Below are 26,835 nucleotides of genomic sequence, written 5' to 3' on the forward strand. Positions count from 1 at the left end.
TTTGCTATAGGGCATATGTGTTCACCAGAGAGAGAGAGAGAGAAAGCACCCCCTAGGTGGGATGGCTACACCGCAATCCCTTCCTTTTCCTCTTGGGATTTTAAGCAGACATGCACATATGCCTGGTGTGGTTTTTCAAGCCACCAGGTCTGGGACTCTAATGGCATAGATAACCATGTGGGATCCTGCCTCCTTAATCACTATGCCACTGGCTGGCGTGGGTCAGGAAAATTAGAAAGAAGGGTCCTCTTACTGGTTTGGAAAATGTCTCTGGTATTTGGTGTGAGAAAACAGCGGGAGTAAGACCAGATAATCTGAACGATTTGAGATAAAGTGAAGTTTTATCTAACTTGCTCTTAGAGTGGGAAGATCAACTTGGTATTAAATATCTTTACATGATATTCTAGAATTTTTATAACTGGCTATAACATACAAAGGGCTAACTTGAATAACCATTTTACTAATTAGAATTCACCCTCCATGAAAGTCACTCTAAAGTTGTTAATCTGAGCACCACGTTTAAGCATACAGCTTTGTAAAGACTAAAACCAGTAGGGTGAATACCACACCGAAGACCTATAGTAAGTTTAATTAGTGGTAGGGGTACGGAAGTCCTGACGCACACTGCTGGCAAATGAGCCCTGTACCTTGACACACAAGATCAGCTGGAATAGGGACACATGCCAGTTCCTGTGTGGGCACGTTCCCTCCCTTTACCAGTGAGGCCCGGGACTGAGGTCACTGAGAACAGCGCTCCGGGAGCTGCCAACTCTGCAGACACACGCAGCCCAGACTGCAGCGATCCCTGAAGAGTCTCTGAGGTCAGCCACAGTTCCACAGTCTTGGCTAGAGGCCAAGGACATGCATGGCCTGGCCCTGTCCTCTGCAAGTCTGTCAGGATGATTTCAGTTCACCCTAGGGCCAGTAGTTTCATTTATCAGGCTTCAGCAAAACTTCCTGCTACTGGCTCATTATCTCCTGGGCAAATATCAGTACCATATTTTGAGAGAGATTTTTGCTAGAGGGCACATGTGCTCACCTGAGAGAGACAGAGAGCGAGAAATCACCTCCCAGGGGGGATGGCTACACCACAACCCCTTCTCCTCCATTCTCCTCTTGGGATTTTGGGCATGCATGCACACGTGCCCCATGAGTTTAAGTCGACAGGTCTGGGACTTGAACTATGGTCGACTACGTGGGAGTCCAGCAATGTAACCGTCATGCTATCTGCTGGTCCCCAAATCAGTACTTCTGTACCTAATACCTACTTAAAACCAATAATCAAAGGAGTCCCGTACCTTCTCTCCTTTGTCTAAGCTACCCGATCTCCTTCAGTCTTTTATCCTAAGTCCTGCAGAGCTAAGAGGCTGGTGTAGTAGTCCCTGATTTTATACTTGTCGCGTGGCCACAATTCAGGGAAAAGCCAGGACATGCAGGGTGCCTTGAGTTCTCGGACGGCCATGGGCAAGAGCACCAGGGCTGCAGGTAATCTAAGTTCTTCCCAAAGCAGAATCCACGTGTGCTATAGTTGAGCACATGTGTGGTTTTTAAAAGACATTCTTTAACAGAACTACTTAATTTTATTTACTATTATTATTTTTAAAAATTTGTTATAGGGCACATGCATTCATCAAAAAGAGACAGAGAGAAGAGAAGGGAAGTGGAAAGCAAGTCTCCAGGGATGGCACTTGAACCGCGGTCCCGTGTAGGAGCCCAGTGCCCTAACCACCGCAGCACCTACTGGTCCCCATGCGTGATTTTAATACACATGCACGACCGTTTGTACTGGCTTTTTTAAAAAATTATTTTTTAAGGGTTTTGCCATAGGGTGTGGGCACTTGCCAGAGACAGACAGAAAGAGGGAAAGTGAGAAATCACCCCAAGGGGATGGCCAGACTGCAATCCCTTCTCTTCCATTCCGCTCCTGGGATTTTGGGCAGGCACACACATGCACTTGGTGTGACTTTCAAGCTGCCAGGGCCAGGACTTAAACCACAATCAGTTATATGGGAGTCCAGAGCCTTAACTGCCATGCCACTTATTGGTTCCGGGATTATAATTATTATTTTTTTAAGGCAAGAATTCAAGGGGAAAAATATCAGAGACTCTGCTCGGATGGGCTCCAACCAAGACATCATCTCTCTCTGGGGAAACAAGGCTGAAAGTGAACGCCCAGAAACCTGCGTGTTGCTGCTGCAGTCACGCATATCCATGGCCGAACTCCCGCTGCATCTCCACCCCTGTGTACTACCTTGTCCCCCAATTCTGACCCAGTCTCACAGGCCTGCTGGGTCGACCTGCTGTGTAGATAAGTCCAGGTTTCTGGCTGCTGGTGGACCCAGGCGATCACATCCTTATCCTCCCAGAAAAGTGCTGGCCTTCACCAGGACGCCATGTCCTTCCTGGGGGTCATTCCCCCCTCTCTGACCACATGTGTCTCCATAAATGATGCCCCCGTCCTCCCTGCTCTGTCCTCTAGCAACCTCCTGAGTGATGGGCCGTTCTTCCCACGACTCACGCGCTGGAGCCGCCAGCAGGGTTTGTGTGTGCGTGTGTTTATAGCCAGCTAAATCTACCAGCCTAGGCAGCGGGCGTTCCCTCACCGCTGGGATTCCTAGATGCACCTCTGGCTGCTGGCAGTTTTAGGCCGGAGGAGCGGGCAGAATGTCAGGAGGAGGCCAGGTCAGGGAGCTGGAACATCCTTAGACCCCTCTCCCCAACTGCAGCTGCCAGTGAGAATCTATCCCAGCGGGAGCCACAGGCCAGACCCTGCCCGCTCTGCTCACTGGCTGCTGGCTCACGCTCTCCTGTGACTTTCCCTGGGCCGACAGGCTCTACCTGTGAATCTCTGGCTGTGTTCACCTGTGCTGGTCACGCTTCTCGGCCTGGCCCTGGCTGGCTGACACCGCATATGCCTGAGTCCAGTACATGCCTCTAAGTACCTGCACCCCTCCCCCTCCTTCCTGTCCTCGGGGAGTGCACCTCTGCCTACCATGGTTCGCACCAACTGGTACTGCCAGCAGATGTAGGGCCACACAGTGTCTCCTATTTCTGCCTGCCCCACTTCTCCCTCTGCCCTAGTTATCTCGAACCTCAGATCTGTGTAGCTGTCCTCCTGTCTATCCGTAGCTATCCACCATGGACAGTTCCTTTCTGTCCCAGCTGACTCTGGTGGTGAGGTGGCCCGTCCACCCTTCTGCACAGGTTCTACCTACAGGCCCGTCTGTTTCTAACCATTCCGCCCACCATCATCCTCAGGAGGGAGAGAGCACCTGCAGAACGACACCAGGAGGGGAAGCACAGGGTGTCCTAAGACAGCAGGCACACCCCATGCATTTCTGCGAGCCCCAGGGACGCGCGACCTCCCCACTCACCGGAGCTCCTGCTGCGCCGCCGTGGTGTCCAGGGTGTCCTCCAGCTCTGTCTTCAGAGCTTCCAGCTCCTCGCTCAGGTCCCTCTTCTGCTTTTCTGCCTTGTTACGTGACGCCTTCTCAGATTCAAAGTCTTCTTGAAGCTCGGCTATTTGGGCTTGGAGCTCTCGCACCACTTTGAGCGCGTTATTCTTATGGAGCGTCTCATCGTCACCTCTGTTAGCAAAACATCGGGCGTGAGGCGCTCCGAGATGCACACGAATGGACTGTTTCTCAGGTCAACCTGCCCTGGCGTCGCCCTGTGAGGAGATCCCAGTACACCTCCCTCTTTCCTGGGCCGGAGGCTGGAGCAGACCCCCGAGGCCTCCTGGGGCGGGCAGGAGGGCCTTGGGCCAATGACTTGTTGAAGACCCAGCTAAGAGAGTGGGATTAGAATCAAGCCTCACCCCTTGTCTAATCGGCCATCATTCCCCATTAAAGGGTAGGACAACCTCCCTCTAGTGAGTAGAATATAAAAACATTTTTTCTGAAGGAAAGTGCCATAGTTGGGTCCGCGCTTGAGGGGACCACCAGTCTACAGGGAATGAGCAGATACAAAGATGTTCATGAAACATGGCAGGAGAAAGATGGTCACTTTCCTGTGAGACAAAAACATGTCACTGTCTCTCCTTGAAATTTACTCTTCCTCTTTTCTATGGTGCATCTTTTTGTTTGTTTGTTTTTGCTACAGGATGTGTGCATTCGTGAGCGAGAGAGAAAGTGAGAAACCAGACCCGGGGATAAGGCCAGACTGCATTCCTTTCTCCTTCATTCTCCTCTCAGAATTTTGGGCATGCACGCACACATGCCAGGTGGGATTTTTAAGGTGCGGGGCCCAGGCCACCAATTGTGAAAATGGCCACGTGAGATCCAGGCACCTTAACCTCTGCACGCCTGCTGGCCCTCTCTGGTGCATCTTTTTCCTTATGTGTCTTAAAATATTGGTACCTTTTCCTGACTGGGAATAGTTGGGATGTCTGAAGTGAGAGAGATTTCTGTTGTAAACATTTTCATTTTTTTTTTGAAGAGGTTTTTGCTATAGGGTGCATGCACTCGCCAGACAGACAGAGACAGAGAGACAGAAAGCGAGAAATCACCCCCCACGGGGGGTGGCCACGCCGCAATTCCTTCTCCTTCAATCTCCTTTCAGGATCCTGAGCACGCACATGCGCCCAGCATGAGTTTTAAGCCACCAGGTCCAGGACGCGAACCGTGGTCGACTACATGGGAGTCCAGCAACATAGCCATTACGCTAACTGCTGGTCCCTCTGTTGTAAATATTTTCTTGATTGTAATACATTATAAATCATACTCCCAGTTTTGTAACCAAATGGTTAATTCTTTATAAAGAAATGACATTGTGATTTAAATATATTTACTATATGTTATTTGCATTCTAAAAATAGTTTAGAAGTGAGTATTAAGCCATGTTCTAAGTGGGAGAATATTTCTAAAAAGTAACTTTTTTTAAAGTTTTGAAACATACTCAATTAATCTGTCATGGATAGAAACCAAATCATCTCATATGGTAAAATAATTTGTCCCGGTGTAACTTGCAAGGGCTTGAAGATATTGCTAATCAATTTGAAGTATAAATATGGAGAATGGTCATAAGACTTTCCAGCTGCCTGATCTAAATTAGGTTTTCTTTGTTCTCACATCACACCCAACAGCAAGTCGACATCTCTCCTGGGGTTCTCATATGCTCCCAGACATGAGAAGTTGTGCTGATACGGACCCCCATTCGGCACCAGCGCCCGGCAGGGCCTGCATACCTGGCCAGCGCGCCCTGGAGCTCCTCCTCCTTCTTAGCCAGCTGGATCTTGAGCTCGTCGATCTGCGCCTGGAGCTCCGCGATCTGGTCCTGCAGGTCGGTTGTTTCACCATCCAATTTCCTTTTGGCCTTTTCTAGTTCCTGACGAGTCTTCTCTTCCTTCTTTAAGCGTTCTTAAGGCAAGATTGGAGAAACTCTTTAATACACCGAGGCATACCCATCAGAACTTCAAATAGGAACTGGGAACCAGCAGTTAGTGTAATGGCTATGTCGCTGGACTCTCACGTAGTCGACCATGATTCGCGTCCCGGACCCGGTGGCTTAAAACTCATGCCGGGCATGTGTGCCCAAGATCCCAAGAGGAGAATGGAGAAGGGATTGCGGCGTGGCCCCTGGGGGGTGATTTCTCGCTTTCTGTCTCTATGTCTCTCTCTGTCTGGTGAGCACACGCGCCCTATAGCGAAAAAAAACCTCTCCAAAAAAAAAAAAAAAAGGAACTGATTACAGTTGAAAATAAGCTATTTTGTTCAACAGTCTATGTCTACCTTGACAACACCATGTTAATTCCTTGGTCTTCTGAGACCCATCAAGATCAACATGCAGGTGACAAATTAGTATGAGGATGGGATTTTAAGGAAGAAACTGGGTAGAGTCTCAGGATGCCCTTCTGTGGGAAGTGAGCCCACACTGTAGGAGCTGAGGTGATCTGGGATCCTCTCACGTCAAACCCAGTGCGGGCCCAGGACTGGAAAGTGGCTCAGCAGACACTGGCCCTTTATAACTTCCGTTACCCCATTCCGCTTCCAGTGAGAACCCCTGGTTTGAACCAAGATTTCCATCACCAAGCTTGGGGGAGAGAAGACCCAGGTGGGCAGGCTGGGCTGTGCCTCTTTTCGCCCTCCCCTCTAAAACCCTGCAGTGATCCTGTGATCCGTGATCCACCTAGTGCAGTGATCTTATCACAGGGTACCTTCGTGTTATCACAGGGTACCTTCGTGTTCCTGAGCAGGAACCAGCGTGCTGAGAGGAGGAGACCGCGCATCACAGGCTGATCAGAGGGGTGGGATAAAACAGGCACATCTGCTTTATGGGCACTCTCTCAGTACAAGAACCACACGGAGCAAACATGGTCATAAAGATAATTTCAGAGGGAGGATGGTGGTGCAGTGGCATTGCAGTGCTCTAGGAGGCAGTGCTCTTCCCAACACGGGAAGGTTCGAAATGCACGTCTTGGGCTCGAGACCTCCCTGAGCGCACTAGGCAGCAATGGGCCCACCATTGGCCTGGCTGGGGTTGGGGGTAGAGTGGTGTCAAAGCCCTTATGGGGATGCTAGTTCTCTCCCTCCTGCTCACAGAAAAACATAAATAAGAAAAATTTCATACTGACATTCCCTCCTTTGTCTATACTACAAAAAAGAAAAGAAGAAAGCCCTAAAAAAGGAAAACAACCCCTAAATTAAAAATTAAAACAAAAAAACAAACAAACAAAAAAAACTGACCTTACTTTCTCTCCAGCACAGAAGCAGGCATTAAGTGGGACTGGGCACCTGCACACAGCGCTTTCCTACCTCAGACAGGTCTTCCCTTCTCTGTGTGAAAGTCTCTTCCACGGGAAGGTTTTACAATCTCTTCCCAACTTCAACCTCTTTTCTTTCTTTTTTTTTAAATGATTAATTTAATTTATTATTATTATATTTTTAATTTGACCAAAGAGAGAGGAAAAGTGAGAAAGCAAGACACCAGGTCTAGGACTTGAACCGTGGTTAGGCACATGAGAGTCTAGTGCCTCAAACATATGCCACCTGCTGGCCCTTCCACCTCTCTCCTTCTTTTGTAGTAATCCTAATGGGATTTACTGACATGACTTCTGCTGTTAGGGTGAGACAATGTTGCCCACAGGACTTTCTGTCCTCGTCCCATGATACTGGCTAGTCCCTTTGTGAAGTGAAACTGAAGCACGTCAATGCAGTTTTTAGATAGAACACACTAGTCTGATGGTCGACAGGACTCAAACCTAATTTGGATCCTAGTCATGTCAACCAGAGGACACTATCTTTTACCAGGGACCCCAAACTCAGGAAGTAAAACCATTTCAATGACATTCCATCATAAACACTAGTGACTAGGCAATACAAAATAACTTGTAAGGATCTAAAGTAATTGAACCCAAACTGAGACCCTTACTAGTAATCACCACGTGCACCTTCTGATACTGTATGTTCCAACAAAGGAAGATTTAGATCTCATGCCTCGAATACTAACCTTCTAAATCGGAGATCATCACTTCTTGCTTATTCCTGATTTTGGCCAAGTTTTTTGCCTTTTCTTCCTCTTCAGCCAGCTGAGAGGAACACTCTGCAATGCGATCTTCCATGAGTTTCTTTTCCTGAATAGAAAACATGGACTACTTTAGAAAAGGCACTCAGAATAACTTGAGTTTACCGATTCTCATAGATGCCATCTTTCTTGGGCCAGAGAGAAGTGAGTCCTACCAGCATGCCCTCCCCTGCCCCCAGCAGACTGTAAGCTCCAGAAGGACAGGGCTCCTCTTCATCTCAGTGCCCACCCGGAGCTTGGTCACACTACCTGCTACTCAGTCCCACACCCAGGGTCAAGTGAGTGAATGCACAGATGGAAACAAGTCAACAAGGTGATCAGCGAGTATGGAGTGCACAAGCTCCAAGTCTAAAAGATTACAAGGTTATCTGGTGGGTTTAAAGAACTGAATAGTCTTCAGAAATCTTTACGGGTAGAGACTTACAGAGAAAATTAAGTAAACTGGGACCAGCAGATGGTGTAATGGTTATGTAGCTGGACTCCCATGTAGTCGACCGTGGTTCCAGTCCTGGACCCAGTGGCTTACAACTCACGCCAGGCACGTGTGTGCGTGTGTACCCAAAATTCCAAGAGGAGAATAGAGAAGGAATTGCAGCATGGGCATCCCCCCTGGAGGAGGAGGGTGATTTCTTACTTTCTTTTCAGAGAGCACATACACCCTATAGTAAAAATTACTCTTAAAAGAGAGAAAATGATGTAAACCTAAAATCTTGAGAATTTTGTTTCAAGCATTTTCAGTAAGTTATCAATTATAAATATTTTCTGCAGTCTTTAAAATTTTTTCTTGGGCTAGAGGTACAGGTGTTGACCAGAGTGCCTAGACAGGGAGAGAGGAGGGTGGGGTGAGGGACCCCAATGGGGGGTATTCACACCACAGCCTCTCGGCCATTTCTCCATCCTGCCAGGATGTGAGGCATACACACTCCTGCCGCGTTTTTCAAGCCACGGAGGCCAGATTCAGACCGTGTGGTTGGCCATATGGGATGTGGCTCCCTTAACTACCAGGCCATGGGGCTGGTCTGGTGTTTTCTGGATTCTAACATGAGCTTTTAATATTAATAAATAAAGTTAAAAGTTTTTACTAGGGCCCTCTTACTTTGATAAACTTGGAGTTTTGGTCCTCAAGCAGCAGAATCTCCTCTTCCATCTTCTTGATTTTGGCCTCCGCAGTCACCTTCTCCAGCTGCAGTTTCTGCCGGGCCCCTTCCTCCTCATCCAGCTGCTCTTCCAGGTCCTGGTGCAGAACAACAGTCAGTCTCCCCACAGTCGTGCACGGGCATGTGTTCGAGGGAGCTAAGTTTCTGCTTCTCGAAATGGTCAAGGGTGTTTGTGAAAGTAGGAAATACAGTTACGAGAAGCAGATATTTGTATCCACTCAGGTTAAAACACAAATGGGCTAATCCTTTGGAAGCAAACGGGGCACAGCTCAGCAAGCTTTGGAAATGGACATTTCTCTTCAACTGATGATTTCAACAAACGGTCACAGATGGCATTTATATATAAGATGGACAGTGAAGGGTTACCACCAATACTGAGGGACAATAGACATAATTCAGAAAGGACTTGGTAATTGAATGTTGATACCTTTGTAAAATGGAATGACATATAGTAATTAAAATTCATTTCTTGGAATAAAATAATATTGGATTAAGAGACATGAGTAAATATGAATCGTAGACTAGCATTTAATAAACCATATTTAATTTATTTGAATTCAACTGTACATGTTCAGCCAAAAAGATGAGAAAAAGAACATGAAAACAATCATTTAAATAAAATAGTACAGGACAGTGAGAAATGAGCTGTCTCAGTTCAAGTGTGCTTTTTTTTCTTTTTTAGCTATAGGGTGCGCACACTCCTTGGAGAGAGACAGAGTAGGAAAATGAGAAAGCACCCTCCACCCCCAGGAGAGATGGCCATACAGCAATCCCATATTCCCTATTTTTCTCTCAGGATTTTGGGCATGCATGCACATGCGTTGGCATGCTTTTCAAGCCTCCAGGTCCAGGACTTGAACTGCATAGTTGTCCATGTGGGATCTAGCCACCTTGACCACCATGCTACTGGCTAGTCCCTCAAGTATATCTTGTGACAAAGTGGTTAAGTTCCTGGACTCCCACTTGCCCAATTGCAGCTTGAGTCCCAAACCAGGAGTCTTGAAACTCATGCCAGGTGCATGTACACGTGAGCCAAAAATTCCAAGAGGAGAATGGAGGTGAAGGGATTGTGGCAGGGTCATCCCCTCGGTGGGGGGAGGTGATTTCTCACATTCTCTCTGTCTCTCCAGTGAGTGCACGCATCCTATAGCAAAAAATCCCTTCAAACAAAAACAAACAAACTAAAAAACAAACCATAACATGTTGGAGTCAGCCAATGGCAAAGGTTAAGGCACTGGACTCCTACATGGCCAAATACAGTTCGAGTCCCGGACCTGGTGGCTTGAAAACCACAACAGAGACCAGCAGATGAGATAATGGTTATATTGCTGGACTCTCACATAGCTGACCATGGTTCGAGTCATGGACCTGGCAACTTCAAACTCACACCAGGCACGTATGCATGAATGCCCACAATTCCAGAGGAGAATGGATTGTGGCATGGCCTTCCCCCACTGGGGTTGAGGGGGAGTTGATTTCTCACTTTCTGTCTTTGTCTTACTCTGGGTCTCCAGCAAGTTCACATGTCCTATAGCAAAAATCTCTCTTTAAAAACCAAGAAAGGGAACCAGCAGTTAGCATAATGGCTATGTCGCTGGACTTCCACGTAGTCGACCACGGTTCACATCCCAGACCCAGTGGCTTAAAACTCACGCCGGGCGCATGTGTGTGCGTACCTAAGATCCCGAGAGGAGAATGGAGGAGAAGGGATTGTGGCGTGACCATCTCCCCTGGGGGTTGATTTCTCACTTTCTATCTCTCTGTCTCTCTCTGTCTGTCTGGCGAACGCACGTGCCCTATAGCAAAAAAAAAAAAAAACAAAAACTCTAAAACAAACAAACAAACAAAACCCAAGAAATTAAAATAAAATTTGGAGTTAAAAAACAGAATAAGGAGATAGGAGATAATCAGTGTTCTTTCCTCGTGTGAGTAAAATATGACTGAAATGAACAATGCTCTTAAACAAAAAGAAATCAAACCCTTTGATAATACTATCAAGGAAAACTCATTGTTAATAGAGATTCGTCTAGGTCTTCTGGATATTACCACATATAGTCATACATATACATTTATAAATTCTGTATTTTAAATTAGATTTTATTGCATATATATTCTTTTATAACTCTCCTTATTAATATTTTAGGTCATTAGAAGAGTCATGATGTATTTTTCTAGGCAAAAATGCATCACAACTTTTCCCAACAACCCAATATTATGAATACTCATGAAAATAAACATGTTTAGGGACCAGTAATTAGCATAATGGCTATGTCGCTGGACTCCCATGTAGTCAACCGTGGTTTGAGTCCCAGACCTGGTGGCTTAAACTCACACCAGGTGTGTGTGCGTGCATGCCCAAGATCCCAAGAGGAGAATGGAGGAGAAGGGATTGTGGCGTGGCCAACCCTCTGGGGGGGGGATTTCTCGCTTTCTGTCTCTCTCTGTCTTCCTGGCAAGCGCGTATACCCTATAGCAAAAACCTCTCAAAAAAACAAACAAAAAAAACACCATATTTAGAATTGCTGGATCAACGAGTATGGGCTTTTTATAGCTTTTGTGATATTCTGTTAACCTATTATGGGATACTTGAAAACTGTTGGAAGAATGGAAGAAAAATAAGTGTCTGAATGATTTATTGTCTGGGTGTTTGCTAAGGACATTATATGATATCTTCTGTGGTTATGACAAATGGGTGAATTATCTGTGCTTTACAAAGATGAGCGATAGAATGAGGTAACTGTTAAGGGAGACACACAGATGGAAGTTTGGTACTAGATTCTTGTGGCGACAGACACCGACCCCCTGACACTCTAAGGGACAGCAGATGGAATAGTGGTGGGTACAGGAGAAAACAGGTGGTGTGTTCTAGGTACGGACACAATGCTGTACCAGTTGTCTGGGTATTCAACCACGGATACAGTGGTGCTTCGGGTAAGTATAACTTGCATTAAAAAATAAAGTAACAGCGAAGGGCTAATTATTCACAATTCTGATTCTTCCTATGTGTCCTGAGCGTTTCTTATGAACCAGATCACTTAGTGGATATTTACTAATGAACACGTGAGCAACAGAACGGATAATGACAACGGAAGGAATAAGTTAGGTCCTCCAGAGACAGCTACAGACCCTATTTCTGAGTTTGAATCTCTGCATATAATAAGATGCTTCATCAAAACATAAAAAAGTTCCTATTCAAAACAACAAATCTAGGGACCAGCAGTTAGCGTAATGGCTATGTCGCTGGACTCCCACGTGGTCGACTGCGGTTCGAGTCCTGGACCCGTTGGCTTAAACTCACGCCAGGCACGTGTGCGTGCGTGCCCAAGATCCCAAGAGGAGAATGGAAGAGAAGGGATTGTGGCGTGACCATCCCCCCTGGGGGGTAATTTCTCGCTTTCTGTCTCTCTGTCTTTCTCTGTCTGTCTGGCGAGCGCACGTGCCCTATAGCAAAAACCTCTTAAAAAAAAAAAACAAATCTATGTTTGAAGAAAATCTACTACATTTGTCCTTCAAATAATGATCTTCATTCTAAAGGCAGATCCTCCTAACTCTGAGTCCTTTTGCTCCTCTATGCACACAGGATCCAGACATGCACCCTCTATTTATTTATTTAACGGATCTACATGCTATTCAAAATACAATTCTAAATAAACACTATCATAGATACCTGAATATGTGCTTGCATCTTTTTCTTTTCATTTTGGAGGATTTGGTTTCTCTCTTCTTCTTCTTCAACCCTAGACTCCAGGTCATGTAGAATCTCTTCTAATTCCTGCTTCTTAGCAGCAAGTCTTGCTCTCATTTCTTCTGCTTCAGCAAAGAGCTCAGTCTCTGCTTGGAGTTGTTCTGCAAGGATATTCTTCTCTTCTAAAAGCTGCAATCACAACGAAGTTTCTAGTGCTAGGATTCGTCCCCAACACACACACAAGACACATTCCCCTTGATTTGGACGTCAAAGAAACTGGAGTTAAACATCTATAACAGGGACCAGTAGTTGGCGTAACGGCTATGTCGCTGGACTCCCATGTAGTCGATCATGGTTCGAGTCCTGGACCTGGTGGCTTAAACTCACGCCGGGCACGTGTGCATGCATGCCCAAGATCCCCAGAGGAGAATGGATTATGGCATGGCCATCCCCCCTGGGGGGTTGATTTCTCGCTTTCTGCCCTTTTCTGGCAAGCATGGGTCCTATAGGAAAAAAACTCTCCTTCCCCCCCAAAAAAGATCTGTAATAGTAATGGCTGGGGGCGCCATTCTGCTGGTAACTGTAAGCAAGCAGTGGCCTTGCACTCAACGATTTCAGACGTTTACCTTCTTCTATTTCTACTTAAAAGCACACATAGGAAGTGACAGAACTGGGAGCCTTGTCTAAAACAGTTATTAAACACATCTCGGGAGCAAACACAACCACATTCTTTGTGTCCAGAGAATGACAGAGCCAGAGATGAAAGAGGTAAGGTCAATTTTAATTTACATAAATCCAAAGTACAAGACCTAATGTGTCTGTTAGTTCTATTTTTAAAATGCACGAGGTTTGGAAAGGAGTGAAAACCCCTCCCAGGTGAGAAGATGTGGTAGGGACAGCGAGCTGTTCCCAATTAAGTGTCTGAGAGCGGCTGTCGGGAAGTCGCACACTGAGCTGGGATGGGGGTGTGGGAAGGGGCACACACACCTGCTGGTGCTTCCTCTCCATCTCCTCGAGCTCCCCTTCCACCTTGGTCTGCTTCTCCTTCACCTTCAGCAGCTCTTCATCTTTGGCCTGAAGTTCTTCCTCCTGGCGAGTAACTTGTAGGAGAGGCTTCACCTATGACAAAGGGTAACAGTTTGTCACTCCATCTGTCCCCCGTGGGTTCTCACTGGTCAAACTCTCAAACTCTGCTACTTAGAAAGGTCATTAGAGGGACCAGCAGTTAGCATAATGGCTACGTCACTGGACTCCCACGTATTTGACTGCAGTTTAAGCCCTGGACCCAATGGCTTAAAACATGTCAGGCATGTATGTGTGCGTGCCCAAGATTCTGAGAGGAGTGTGGAGAAGGGGTTGCGGTGTGGCCATCCCCTCTTGGGGGGTGAGTTCTCGCTTTCTGTCTCTCTTTCTCTGTCTCTCTCGTGAGAGCATGTGTCCTATAGCAAAAAAACTATCTCAAAAAAAAAAAAAAGTCATTAGCAAGAAAGGAGCAACGCTCACCTTAGTGAAGACCCGCCACCACTGCCAGTGCCGCAGCTTCAGGTACGCCGCACAGTTCCGCTGCAAGACCTTTAAGGCACTTAGTTGCTGCTGCTTCTTGGCAAAGGCCCTGAAGAACAATGAGAAAAACTTACTGTGTAAAGGAAAAGGTGTTTTAGTGACCACTGTCCTATGGAGTTCTAAAGGCAAATGTTCTTATTTGGCTAGGGCAGGGAGAGGGTCTGCCAATCAGGTCTTCAGGTGAATTCGTGTGGAAATGGGACTGCCCGCTGGGCTCCATGCCAGCCCACTGTGCTCAGCCCACCTCAAGCAGCGGGTTCGGTCCTTGCACTTTCATCGCAGGTGCCACCCGCCCGCTCTCCCGCTATTCACCCGTGCACACATATGCGCTGATACTCTTGGGTATGAATACACCTGTTTTCCTCGGCAATAAAGACGAGGTAACAAAAGTCCCCCCATCTTCCCTTTGCTGGTGCTCTTTATTCTCCTTCATTAGCTACTCTCTTGTCTTTCTTTCGATCTGTCACAGGAAAGACACTCCTTGTCCTTCTGGGATACTCTTTTTCTGCCCTCCATTTTGCACAATGCAGCACAGCATTCTGAGGCTGGGAAGGACTCAGAGAGGGCAGCTCACTCTCTCCCCTTTACAGGTGAATGTGGGACACGGAGCTCATTTGTGACCTGCAGAACCTGGTGTCCTTGTCACGACATCCAGGCTGCAACCTCCCACACACTAGGCTGCCTTCTTAATCCCTACCTTCCTATTGACCTTCACTCCGTATTTTCAATCTCTCGGTCTCCGGCAGGAACACAGCTCTCTTTACAAAACCCACATCCTTCTCCTGCCCCAAACAAACTTAATTACCTCCCCATTCCTTCCAATATACAATTTATTATTTAATTTATCATTAAAGATTTATTATTATTGTTCTTTTAATAAATTTGACCAGCGAGAGAGAGAGAGAAGGAATGAGAAAGCAGGATATCAGGTCTGAGACTCGAACTGCAGTCAGCCATGTGGCTGTGGGAGTTAAATACCTAACCACCATACCACCTACCAGCCTGTTTTTAAAAACTGTTTACTTGGGGGACCAGCAGTTGACACAGTGGCCATGTTGCTAGACTCCCATGCAGTTGACTGCGGTTTGAGTCCTAGGCCTGGTGGTTTAAACTCATGCCTGGTACGTGTGCATGCATGCCCAATATCCGAGAGGAGAATAGAGGTGAAGGGATTGCAGTGTGGCCATCCCCCCTGGGGGGTGATTTCTCGCTTTCTGTCTCTCTGTTTCTCACTGTCTTTCTGGCGAGCACATATGCCCTATAGCAAAAACCTCTCAAAAACAGGAAAAAAAAAAGAAAAGTTTACTTGTTATCTAGCTTCAAGGATCCAAAGTGAATGCCTGCATTACCTTCCTCCCTGATTTCCAGCTCACTGGTTTCGGTCCCATTACTACTGAAACTGTATTTTAGACAGATATTCATAAAAAAATCTCTCAAGACCCACAGTTTTGCAGTTCCTTTCTTAGTCAAATCCGTCTGCCTTCTCTCTAGCACACTGCTGCGGATCACCCACTGCTTGACCATTTTTGTCTGAGGGACTTCAGAGTACCAGGATGACCACAGTCTCCTCGTCCCTGTCACAAAAAAGGCTCCACTCCAGTTCTCGGCTGACATGACTCTTCCCAACTAGATTATGGGCCAGTTATTTCTGTGGTCCCAGCATACAATGAAGTGACAGATACACTCAAGGCCCCCTCAAAATATATTTGCTAAGTGAATGAATGAATGACGAGGCACTTCTGAGAAATAATGTGTGATTATTTCTCCAGTCCTTTGATAACTGCTTGCAGGAGCAGCTATAGAACTCTCCTAGGAAAGAGACACAATTAAGGAGATACAGAAGACAGCAAAAAAAAAAAAAAAAAAAAAAAAAAGATTCATTCATTGACTGCAGCAAACAGCTACATAGGATGCATGTGGGAATGTCTTTTTTTTTTTTGAGAGATTTTTGCTATAGGGCGTGTGTGCTTACCAGGGAGACAGAAAGTGAGAAATCACCCCCTGGGGGGGATGGCCATGCCACAATCCCTTTTCCTCCATTCTCATCTTGGGATTCAGGGCATGCACACACATGTGCCTGGTGTGAGTTTTAGGTTGCCAGGTCCAGGACTCAAACCAGCTGACTACGTAGGGAGCCCAATGACATAACCATTATGCCATCTGCTGGTCCCCATGTGGGAATGTCTTAACAAAGTCTTCCGCCTTCTACGTTATCCTTGCCAGTCAAAAAGATTTGGCCAAGTCTTAATTCTAAGAGTTTTTACTACAAAAATAACAGTTTTAGAAGTGCCTTTTGAAACTACTGGGTCATTGAAAAAGTCATGATGTACCTTTGCATAGAAAAATATGTCATGACTTTCCCAACCAACCAATATGAAGCTTCCATCTTCCAATTCTTGCAGTTGCCTTAGGAATGCTGTAAAAATTCACCCAACCTGGCTATCCAGGAGGCATGGTGATTAAAGCATCTGGATCCCACACAGCTGTGGGGCTGGAATCCTAGATCCGGCGGCTTGAAAAACACACCAGGCACTTGCACGTGCATGCCCAAAGTCACGAGAGAAGTAGGAACTGTGATGGTGCCAACCCTCCTTATCTCTGTCTCTGCATGCTCTCTCTAGTGAATGCACATACCCTACAGCAAACCAAAAAGTTCACTCAATCTTATTAAAAACCTCTGCCCTAGTTGCTTCATTGGCCCTCTGGGAGATAAAACAGAAAGGTGATGCAGTTAGGAGCCAGTCACATCGTTTAGGTGAATGGGCAGTTGGCTTTCCTTCACAACATCAACTGGTATTTACTGAGCACCGACTGAGTGAGGCACTGTCCTGTGTGCCTCAGCTGTCATCGGCAGTTCTATGACCTCATCTTGTCTTCAAGTATCTGGAAAGTAGACCTCAACAAACGTTCACTATCACTTCTATTCCTTCCTCCTTTTTATGTTTGTATCAATGTCTTCCAGGGCATACCAACTTCAAGTTCATGATTTTGTTCAGGGATTTCTATGTATGCAAGCCCTTAAAGTATGCATTGATTTCAAATATGTCTGCGCCCAAATGAAACTGTACTTTAATTCCATTTTGGAACAAACTTTGTGGAGTCCCCTCATAGATACCGATCATTACACTGTCTTTTATGGATGTTTCCTGATTTTAACTCCCATCCTACCATGTACACAGCATTACAAAAATATTTAGGGAAAGGGCTGCGAATGGCCAGAATGTGCTTCTTACACAGAAGATCAGATTTGTCAGTTTAAGTCCTTAAGACGACACAGTGTGAGCGTAATATCTGCTTCTGATTCTCTGTCTTGAGAATTTTGTAAGCAAGGTTCAGATTTTAACAAGAAGTTCAAGGAAGTATATTAATATATTTTACTGAGGCCAGCAGGTGATGTGGTGGTTAAGGGTGCTGGACTTCCATGTGGCTGAACACAGTTTCAGTCTTGGATCTGGCAGCTTGCCTTCTCGCTTTCTTTCTGTCTCATACACCCACTCTGTCCCTCTCTGGTCAAATTAAAAAATAAATAAAAAAATAAAATAAAATAAAATAATTCTTAAGTTCTGAGGGTTTCTGCAACTTTCTGGAAGTTAGAAAGGCACTTGCTGACATGTGTTCCTCCCTCTGCTGCAGAAGGCATTCCAGTGCAGAGACTGAGTGAGGGCAGGCTTTGCTAGAAAATAGGTCCACTTAAAAACAAAAAACAAAAAAACATGCTCTAAGCATTCATGTATAAAACCCCAACTCTTTTACTCCTTCTTGCCCAATGTTTCTAAGTATCTATTGTTGAGAAAAGCATCCATTTATCTTCAACTTTCCAGGTTACCCATTTTCCTCAGTAGTCTATTTTATAGGCAAAGAAACACAAGTACTGTCACCACTTTCTTCAGTTGAAAGCCCTCTAAACCAGTGTCTGAGCAAAGAGACTGTGAGGCAGAGCAGGTCTCTAACCTGTGTGCTGTGATTTGAAAATGGTTTGTCCCTCAAAAGTTCATGTTCTGGAAGCTTGGTCCTCAATGGCTTTGGGAGGTGGTGGGCCTAGAGGGAGGGCACCTTCCTATCGGCTGCGAGAGGGGGATGGATAAACAAGGAGATGGAAAAGTCTATTGCTTCCCCCTCTGCCTCTGTCAGCCCACCACCTGTGCTCCTGGACTTTATAGCCACCAGAATTGTGAGCCAAACAAACCTCTATTCTCTATAGAATCAGCGAGTCTCAGGTTATCTGTCTGTCCGGCAAACTATTTACCTAGCTCAACCTCTCTCACTCCCAAAGCCTAAGTCTTCAATAGGAAGGAAATGAAGAAAACATCAACACACTCTAAGTCCAAACCAGATCTAAGTCCTTTTAATTTTACCTCAAATCCAATGTCCTTTCTCTTAATCTCCTCACTACTTTCTTGGGCCTTGGCATCATGATCTTCCATCTGAGTTGCTACAACAGCTGTCCAACTGGCCCACCCGATTCCTGTCTTGCTCTGCTTCAATGGATTCTGCATCTGGCAGCTAAGTGGCCTTGAGAATATATATGCCAAGCCTTGGGTACAAGCAGTATACTGCTTTGCAGTACTGGAAGCCACATGGCCGACCACAGGTTCAGATCCCAGGTCAACCTGAAACACACCGGATATAGATGTGTGCCCAAGATCCTTATTAGCAGGAGGGCTGGAGAAAAAGGTCGTGGGGAAACGAGATCCTGTCAAGGGTGTCTCTTTCTCTTGCATGCACTCTTTAATGAAAGAAAGAAACTTTTAAAAAATTAAAAAAAAAAAAATAAAAAAGATTCCTGGTTCACTGTTATTCCATCGCATTTCCCCCATCTGCCAGTGCCCGTTTCTCAAGCCTCTTCTCTCAACTCTCTCCCTGTCACCCACCATGGTCAGCCACGCTGCTTCACCTTCTCTGATGACACCACATACCTACAGAACTGCCACTACATCTCCCTCCCTCCACTCACAGGGGCAGCTTTCTTATCCTTGCAGTTCGGGCTCAGAGGGCCTTCCTGGATGGCCCGAGCTAGAGCGGAATCTTGGCCCCTTTGCTTATTGACTCCTTATGGTAACCTGCTGTTCTTCAGGATGTTCATCTGCTCATTTCCCTAGACTGTGACTTCTATAGGACAGGGACCTTGTTGTGTCTCCTGGACTTTTACATCCAAGCACAAAAGACAGTGCTGAGCACAAACGCATTCTTCGTGAGCACTTAACTCATGAGTACCCACTTACTTTCTGGCTAGGTAACCTCTGCAGACAGCCTGGAAGAAGATGATGATATCGGTGATTTTTAAATCTCTTTCTTCCTCTAAGTGTGCCAAAACTCCAGCTCTGAAAAATATCTTGCTCTGTCCAATTCTATACAAGTTTGGGTCCAACTCCAAAGCCCGGATCTAAGAGAAAAAGAGTCTGATCATTTTTTGCAACAGGAAAGAATACATTGATAATCTACAAATCAGAAAAATGAGAAAAATAAAAACAAAACCAAAACCAAACAAACATACCATTCGTTCACAGGCCTGTTTGCCATCCATAAAACCTTTAGGAATAGCATTTGGAGTTAGGATCTCATATCTGTAAGAAAAGATTCCAAAAAGTCTTCTGTAGAAGTTTGTTTCTCTACTGGTTGTGAGTTTTGCTCTTAGAGGCAATAAAATGACAGGTAATACACATTACACATTAAATTAAGAGTCAAGAAATGAGCAAGTGATGATCTAGTTTTCTTGTTTCTATTTCTTACAGCAAGGAACAAAGTGAAATGGAGGTTAATTCTTTCAGGTCCAAGACTAGGATTGAGAGGTGTGGCAGAGAAGAATCAAAGCATGGTGTTTTAAAAAACCTTTCACTTTTCTTCACTCCCCACAAACGGTTTATACCCTTAAGAGGTGAAAAGGATCTGGCTTCTTACACCTTAAGTCACTGTCAACTTCTAGGCATTTATTAGACAACAGAAAAGGCTGTAAGCAATGATCACAGGCTCCTATTTGAATATAGAAGATGTCAGGGTGGTGCCGGCCCCGTAGCATTGCAGCTAAGTGCTGTACAGAGAGAGCTAGATCCCAGGGTTCAGATCCTGGTTCTGGCAGCTTGAAAAACACACTGGGCATGTGCGCATGAAGTCCCAAAAGGATGGAAAAATGGAGGAAAAAAGGAATGTGGTGGGACCAGGCCCTGCTAGGGGTGTGCTTTCTCTTGCTTGCCCCCTACCACCCACCATGTGCGCATGCACCTTCTAACAACTCAGGATGACATTAAAAATGGCGCTAGTCAGGGCCAGCAGGTGGCGTGGTGGTTAGGAGTGCTGGACTCCCACGTGGCCGATCGTAGTTCTGAGTTCTGGACCTGGCGGCTTGCTTTCTCACTTTCTTCTCTTTCTCTCTCTCTCTCCCTCTCTCTCTCTCTCACACACACACACACACTCACACACACACATACACACACACACTCTGTCCCTCTCTAGTGAAATTAAAAAATAAGTAAATGAAGAAAGTTAAATAAAATAATAATAATAATACAAAAGAAGCACTGCTCTGGGTATACATATGTTCACTGAGCTGTACATTTAAAACTTGTGTACTTCACTCTGTATAGGTTATACTTCTATCGGATTTTTTTTTCTTTTAGCAAAACACTGGCCATATTAACAGTCAAATCCTGGCTCTATCAATCAACTTTGCATCCTGAATGGCAATTACGTCTCCTTTTCCTCTTATCGATAAAAAATGAACATCTACCCGACAGTTCTGCGGGCTGAGTCTATCTCAGCGGGGTGGGAGGGAAGGGCACAGGGCCGTTTTTGACCTGGCAGCCCTACGTATTTCTTGGAACAGCAAATGCTGCCACACTTCGAAATCTGATTTCCAGAAGAAAAAAGGGAAAAAGCAAATTAAGTTCAAGAAAAAATTACTAAACAAAGTTTAAAAAATAACCCTTTTCCATCATATGTCTGTATCCATTTATGTTATACATTGAGAGTTTTCCCTCTGGTTTTTACTTAACCCCTTTTCTGATTTGTCCTGTTTCCTTGTTTCTTTTAGTAAAAGGAATAGAATTGTATGTGTGTGTGCGTGCATGTGTGTGCATGTATGCACACACACTAATGACACCTATACTGGAAAACACACACACAAGAGATTTATTGAATTTATTTTAAAAAGATGAAGGTGGTGTTATGGTCAAGGTGCCGGATGCCCACATGGCTGACTGCAGTTGTCGTCCCAGACACGGCAGCTTGAAAATCATGCTGGGAATGTCGTGTATGTGTGCCCCAAATCCCAGGAGGAGAATGGGCTGTGGCATGACCACCTTCACCCCCCTAGGGGGTGACTTCTCACTTTCCCTCTCTCTGCCTCTCTCCGTGTCTCTCTGGTCAACACACATGCCCTGTGGCAAAAACCTAAGAACAAAAGATGGAAAGCAATATCCCCAAAATGTTTTTAGGAACCACTCCTGAGTGATCTGTTTACTTTTTACCTTGTATTTTCAAAACTTCCTAAAAGGAACACACATCACTCGTCTATTTTTTTTAAAAAGTCAGATTTTTAAATAATTACATTTGACTCATGGGGAGAACTGTCTGAAGGGGTAAACTGCCCATTCCCAGTGTTCCCCGTGCATCTCACAGCTGACCTCGGGGCCCGAGGACAGGGAGCACCTCCCTGCAGCACCCCAGCGGGTCCCGGCACGTGCCTTGTTTTGAAGCTGGCACTCAGTCTTCCTACCAACCGTCAAGCGAGTGAGGACTGTCCCTTTACCATACGGGAAAATGGGAACAAGGAAAAACATCCCCCTCATTACATCACCGTTTTGAGTCATATTAAGATAAACCTGATACATGTGCAAAAAAGGTAAAAGTCGGGCAATACCTCTGCCGGAATTCCTGGAAAACTATCCGGTTGGGGAACCCCTGGCGACAGATTCGGATTCCTTCCAGGACACCATTGCAACGCAGCTGATCTAGCACTAGATGCGGGTCCAGTTTTCCAGCCTAATTTAGCAAACGAGATTTACAGTTTACTCATCGTCCCCAGATCCCGGCTGATTTTAAAGACCAGCGCGTGCTCTGCCCGCCACGTACCCGCTTCTCGTGATTTGGAATGATGCAGCGCACAAAGTTAGGGTTGGTGTTCCGGAGGGTTGCCATCAGCTTGGTGAGAGATTCTTTGTAGAGCTGCCCGACGGTCCGAAACATGCCCTTCTTGGTTTTATAGGCAGAGCCAAAAGCTGTCTCAGTCATCCCGGTGACTTGATCCAGACCCACGATGCGGTCCACTGGCGAGGAGACACAAGCACAGGGACGTGAGCCGAGCGGACTCGTCAGCGGGGAGAGAAAAAACACAGTGGGAGTGCGGCAGCACAAGCTTTGTGGACAAATGACGGAGGTGCCATAGAGGTAAGGCGTCAGCATATCTAGACACTGCACAAGCCGTGGGACCAACAGCCACACACATATGGCAGGGGACTGTGGTGCTTTGACCACTCCAAACTACCACAGCCCAGCGAGTGCCTTCTGCTGCGCTAGTTTCGGGAACTGGCTGCCTCGGGGAACGTTCTGCCTGTGGCATTTACAATTACTTGGTCAATGAGAGATCGCCGGCTGGCATTATTGATACACAAACTGCTACAGTGAAGAGTTTCAGTGTAGGAAATGGCTCATAAAATATACTTAGGAGTATCTGATCGTACCAATCTGCTTAAAGGATGTGCTCTGGGATTAGGGACCAGGCTTTTCTCTCACCAGTCATTTGATTTGGAGTGAGAAAAGTCCTTTAAGTTTCAGGTACAAATGCAGAAAGATCCGATTACAGATCAGTTCGGATTTTTTTTTGCAATGTGTAAACTTCAATTCTCTCCTCAAAGCATGAGTATTCAAGGGTGAGAAACAAAATAAGAAGGAATTTATTTTTCTGATAAGAATAAATGGCTACGCTTCCTATGAGTACCATGGTTACGTTTCTCTGCAATTCCTCTATCAAATAGCTGATCTTTCTCTGTGACCCACACAGACCTAATACTTCTAATAATGAGATTAGAAAGAACGCACCAGCCACCAACGGACATTCGGTGCGCGATGTCTTATTCTCATTGAAAGACTCATTCTCTGTGTGAAAGTAAGATTCTGATGTTGACTGGACTGCTCTTAGTAGTGCCCTCCTCAGCCTCCTCACAACACCCTCGTTTCTTCCATCTGTCTCCCGTGATGGAAGCACACGGGGACCCGGCACGGTGTGAAGAGCCATAGGCGCAAGATCTACGACCCACTGAGGCTTCTACAGAAGAGGAAACCATGACCAGGGAGGTGAAGGAACTGCTCAGGTTCCTTGTAGGTCTTAACCAGCAGGTGGGAGGGGTGGGTGAGGGCCTGCCATTCCCAGGCCTGTGCACGCACACACACTGTCCTACAACAGCTCCCAAATCAGGCCACCAGACTTAGGGATGTGGATCAAAGCTGTCCCTGTGCACTGGCTTCGTCTCCTGTCTTCCTGGGAGACTGTCCTTTCCTCCTCACTGGCCCTGGCAGAAAACAGCTCCAAACCCGGCTCTGTGTACCCCACACAACTGTGAACTCCCTCGACCCTGCCATCGGTCCACCTCTGCCAGGCAGAGCCCAGCTTCCTTCTAGAGAAGGTCACACACTCGCCACTCCCCCTTCTCACCCACTCACCCCGTGAGTGCAGCCAACTGGCCTCCAGCCTGTTCTCCTTCCGTGGCACTGCCAGGCAATGACTGGGCAATGGCTACATCGACCAATACCATCCGCTGAGCTGGCGACCATCACAGCAGCTCTCCAAACCCTCTGTCCACTCCTGGACTGTGCGGAGCTCACCTTCTCCTATATCTCACCCACTTCTAGCTACTTCTCTTGTGCTCCCTGAGAACTTCCTGTCTGCTTTCCTGTACACACGGCACTCACTAGGGACCCAACCTCGACTCACCCGAAGTCCTTCTAGAATAAGGCAACATACAAGCACAGACATCAGCCCTCTGCTTGGCTCGAGCCATATTCCCGTCCTGGGTGATGACAGGACGCTAACCAGACGTAGCTGACTACCCAGCACCAGTCGCCAAACACACGTGTGCCACTCTCCCTCGGGATGTCACAAGGGTGTCTCCGATTTCTACAAATTCTGGATACATGTTTACCACGTCTACTTTGACTCATCACCGCATCCTTTTCCTGACGGATGCCTGGCACCAGTAGACTTAATGTATTTTTGTCAGCAAATGAGGTGGACATTAAATACATGTACAGCCACAAACAGCGAGAGATGCAGTGAGGTAAAGGAACTGGATGTTATGAGAAAGGCGAGTGGCTAGGCACGGTGGGGGACGTGCCATCTAAAACTGAAAGATGAAGAATGAGCCATGGAAGGAACCCCTGCCGTCGGTGGGAACAGCACGCATGGAAGAAGGGTAAGAGGGCGTGAAGGCAGGCCGGTGCCCGCAAGCATGGGGGCGCGTTGAGAAACTCGCGCCGCCGTGACAGAGCAGCCTGGAGAAGTAGGGAGCGGCGCTGAGCTCTGCAGCTCCGGCGGGGCAGAGGGGGAGTAACCAAGAGACGTTTCGGTGGGAGAGTCGACATGCTTATGCCTGCCTCACATCCAAAGAGGCACATTTCAAGATGGACTCCTAAGGTTCTGGCTGGGTGACTCAATGGCGGTGGGAGAGTTAAGAGGGGAGAGAGGTGGGTTTTGTGGCCGAGAAGACAGGACCCAAACTCTGTGCACATTTGGGTCACCTGTGTGACCTGAAGTGAAGCAGACAAGCCAAGTGCTCCTGTCTGCTTCTGGGAAGAGCAGTCTGAACTAGAAGGGAGGACTGGGAGCAGTCGGCTCACACACATTTTAAGTGGGACTGGATGAGCCCCAAAAGGAGAAGGGGGGATGAGGACTTTGGGCCATGTCCCACCCACAGGGCTAGGGACTGGATGAGGACTGTGGCCAGAAGCAGGAGGGAAAGTGGCCAACCTGCCCCCAGTTCCTGCCTGTCCTTCCTCCTGTGTTTCTATCCATGCGTGACCACTGAGAACCCTGGTCAGGACTCAGAGGTCCCCTCAATTACTTGCTCAAGTCCTGCTGCTCACTGTCCATCCATCCCGTCCTCTCCTGATGCTGCGGTCCTCCTGACTCGACTGTTCCTTCTTCCGGCCTCACTCCCTCACTGCGCCCGCCGCCCCAGCTGCCACCCTGTTCTTTCCAGTCATACCCTTTGCCCCGGTGTAATCAACAGAAACTTCTAAAGGACAAAACTAAGTCTTAACATCCTGTTGGATGTGGTGTGAGGAACTCCGCCCACTGTACAGAGCAGGGATGAACTGGATCCGCTGGAACACCTGCCACTCATGAGCTCTGTGATTCTGGGACAAGTGACCTGACTTCTCCAAGCCTCAGTGTCCCACTCTGTGAAACAGCTAAGGAGACCTACTTAACAGAATCATGAGGTGCCCTGGTTAGTTTTCAAGGGAAGGACCCCTTTTGCTGCTTTCTCACACACCCTTAAACTCCAACTGTACAAGCTCCCAACGGCTGTAGGCTCCCAGACACAGTGACTTCACATCCCAAGCCATTTCTCTACCTAGGACGCCCAGCCGTTTCCGGTCCTCTTGGAAAAACCTTTAACGCGTTAAAATCTCCACTCCTTGATAGGCTACCTCAGGAAAGTCTTCTTAGGTCCTGGTTTCCACTCTGCCCTCCAGGTTTCTAAACAACCACACTTGCCTCTAAGCTTCCAAACCTAGAGCGAATCCCAGGGAAGACACTGCTGTGCTGTCCTGTCCATTTTCTCTGCTGCGGAGCTCCCCAGGGACGTTTCTGCAGCACCTCACCCACTCAGGCCCCGAGAGCTGTTCCCAGGGTCACCCTAGCCCCCTGAGCACAGCTCACATGCTCTCTGCTACTCCCCCCAACCCGGGGTTGGCCAGATCCTGGCACCTGGAACATCGCAGTGACTTAATACCACCGAAGGAACCAAGTTTACCAAAGAATAATCACCACCACAATGCAAGAGAAGCAGCGGCACTATTATTCTGTAGGGATATGATGACTCGGTTTTATGGTACTCTATGTTACAAGAGCAGTTCTTAAATGCAATGTGCTGTCAGCATCTGACACTGAGCTTCTAAGGTGCTTTTTTTTTTTCTTTAAATTAGAGTTTTGCCATAGGGTGTATGTACTTGTAGGAGACTGAGAAATCACCCTCTGTTTGGGATGTCCATATAGCAATCCCCTCTCCTCCATTCTCCTCTTGGAATTTTAGGGACGCATGCACATACACCTGGTGTGATTTTTAAGCCACCAGGTCTAAGACTCAAATCACAGCTGGCCATGTGGGAATCTAACACCTTAACCATTATGCCACCTGCTGGCCCTTGTTTCTTAAAATACAGGAAACAGGGACCATAAGTTAGTGTAATGGCGATGTCGCTGGACTCCCATTTGGTCAACCGCGGTTCGAGTCCCGGATCTAGTGGCTTGAACTCAAACCAGGTGCGTGTGTGTGCGTGCCCAAGATCCCAAGAGGAGAAAGGAGGAGAAGGGATTGAGGCATGGCCATCTCCATGGGTGTGTGTGTGTGTGTGTGTGTGATTTTTTGCTTTCTGTCTCTTTGTTTCTTTGTCTTTCCAGCAAGTGCATGTGCCCTATAGCAAAAAACAAAAACAAAACAAAACAAAAACAAAAACTCAAAAAAAATTTACAGGAAACAAGAAAACTATTATCATAATGAAACTACATTACAAATTTAATTTTATAAAGGGTAATCTAAAAATATTTATTTTTAAAATAAATGCCTTAATCTTTTAGTTTCTTCTTTCTTTTTTTTAAAAGGTTTTTTTCTATAGGGTATGTGTACTCAGCAGAGAGACAGAGAGAGAGTGAGAGACATCCCCTGGGGGATGGCCATGCCATAATCCCCTCTCCTT

At 46.6% G+C, this 26,835-nt stretch overlaps 1 protein-coding gene across 3 annotated transcripts in view; it reads right to left on the reverse strand.

Annotated features, from left to right (window-relative positions):
* MYH10 (myosin heavy chain 10) overlaps nucleotides 1-26,835 on the reverse strand; it is a 180,237-nt gene that overhangs the window by 28,556 nt on the left and 124,846 nt on the right. For all 3 annotated transcript variants that reach the window (XM_006156399.3, XM_014590868.2, XM_014590869.2), the window contains 11 exons: nucleotides 21,994-22,187; nucleotides 21,782-21,903; nucleotides 19,421-19,490; nucleotides 19,149-19,309; nucleotides 13,867-13,975; nucleotides 13,351-13,482; nucleotides 12,346-12,552; nucleotides 8,618-8,755; nucleotides 7,447-7,570; nucleotides 5,186-5,357; nucleotides 3,375-3,587 (listed from right to left, as the gene is read on the reverse strand). In XM_006156399.3, the coding sequence (XP_006156461.1) occupies nucleotides 3,375-3,587; nucleotides 5,186-5,357; nucleotides 7,447-7,570; nucleotides 8,618-8,755; nucleotides 12,346-12,552; nucleotides 13,351-13,482; nucleotides 13,867-13,975; nucleotides 19,149-19,309; nucleotides 19,421-19,490; nucleotides 21,782-21,903; nucleotides 21,994-22,187 (1,642 nt within the window). The remainder of the gene's footprint in view (nucleotides 1-3,374; nucleotides 3,588-5,185; nucleotides 5,358-7,446; nucleotides 7,571-8,617; nucleotides 8,756-12,345; nucleotides 12,553-13,350; nucleotides 13,483-13,866; nucleotides 13,976-19,148; nucleotides 19,310-19,420; nucleotides 19,491-21,781; nucleotides 21,904-21,993; nucleotides 22,188-26,835) is intronic.

This window comes from Tupaia chinensis, unplaced genomic scaffold, assembly GCF_000334495.1.
Source record: "Tupaia chinensis unplaced genomic scaffold, TupChi_1.0 Scaffold000493_1, whole genome shotgun sequence".
Taxonomy (NCBI): Eukaryota; Metazoa; Chordata; class Mammalia; order Scandentia; family Tupaiidae; genus Tupaia; species Tupaia belangeri.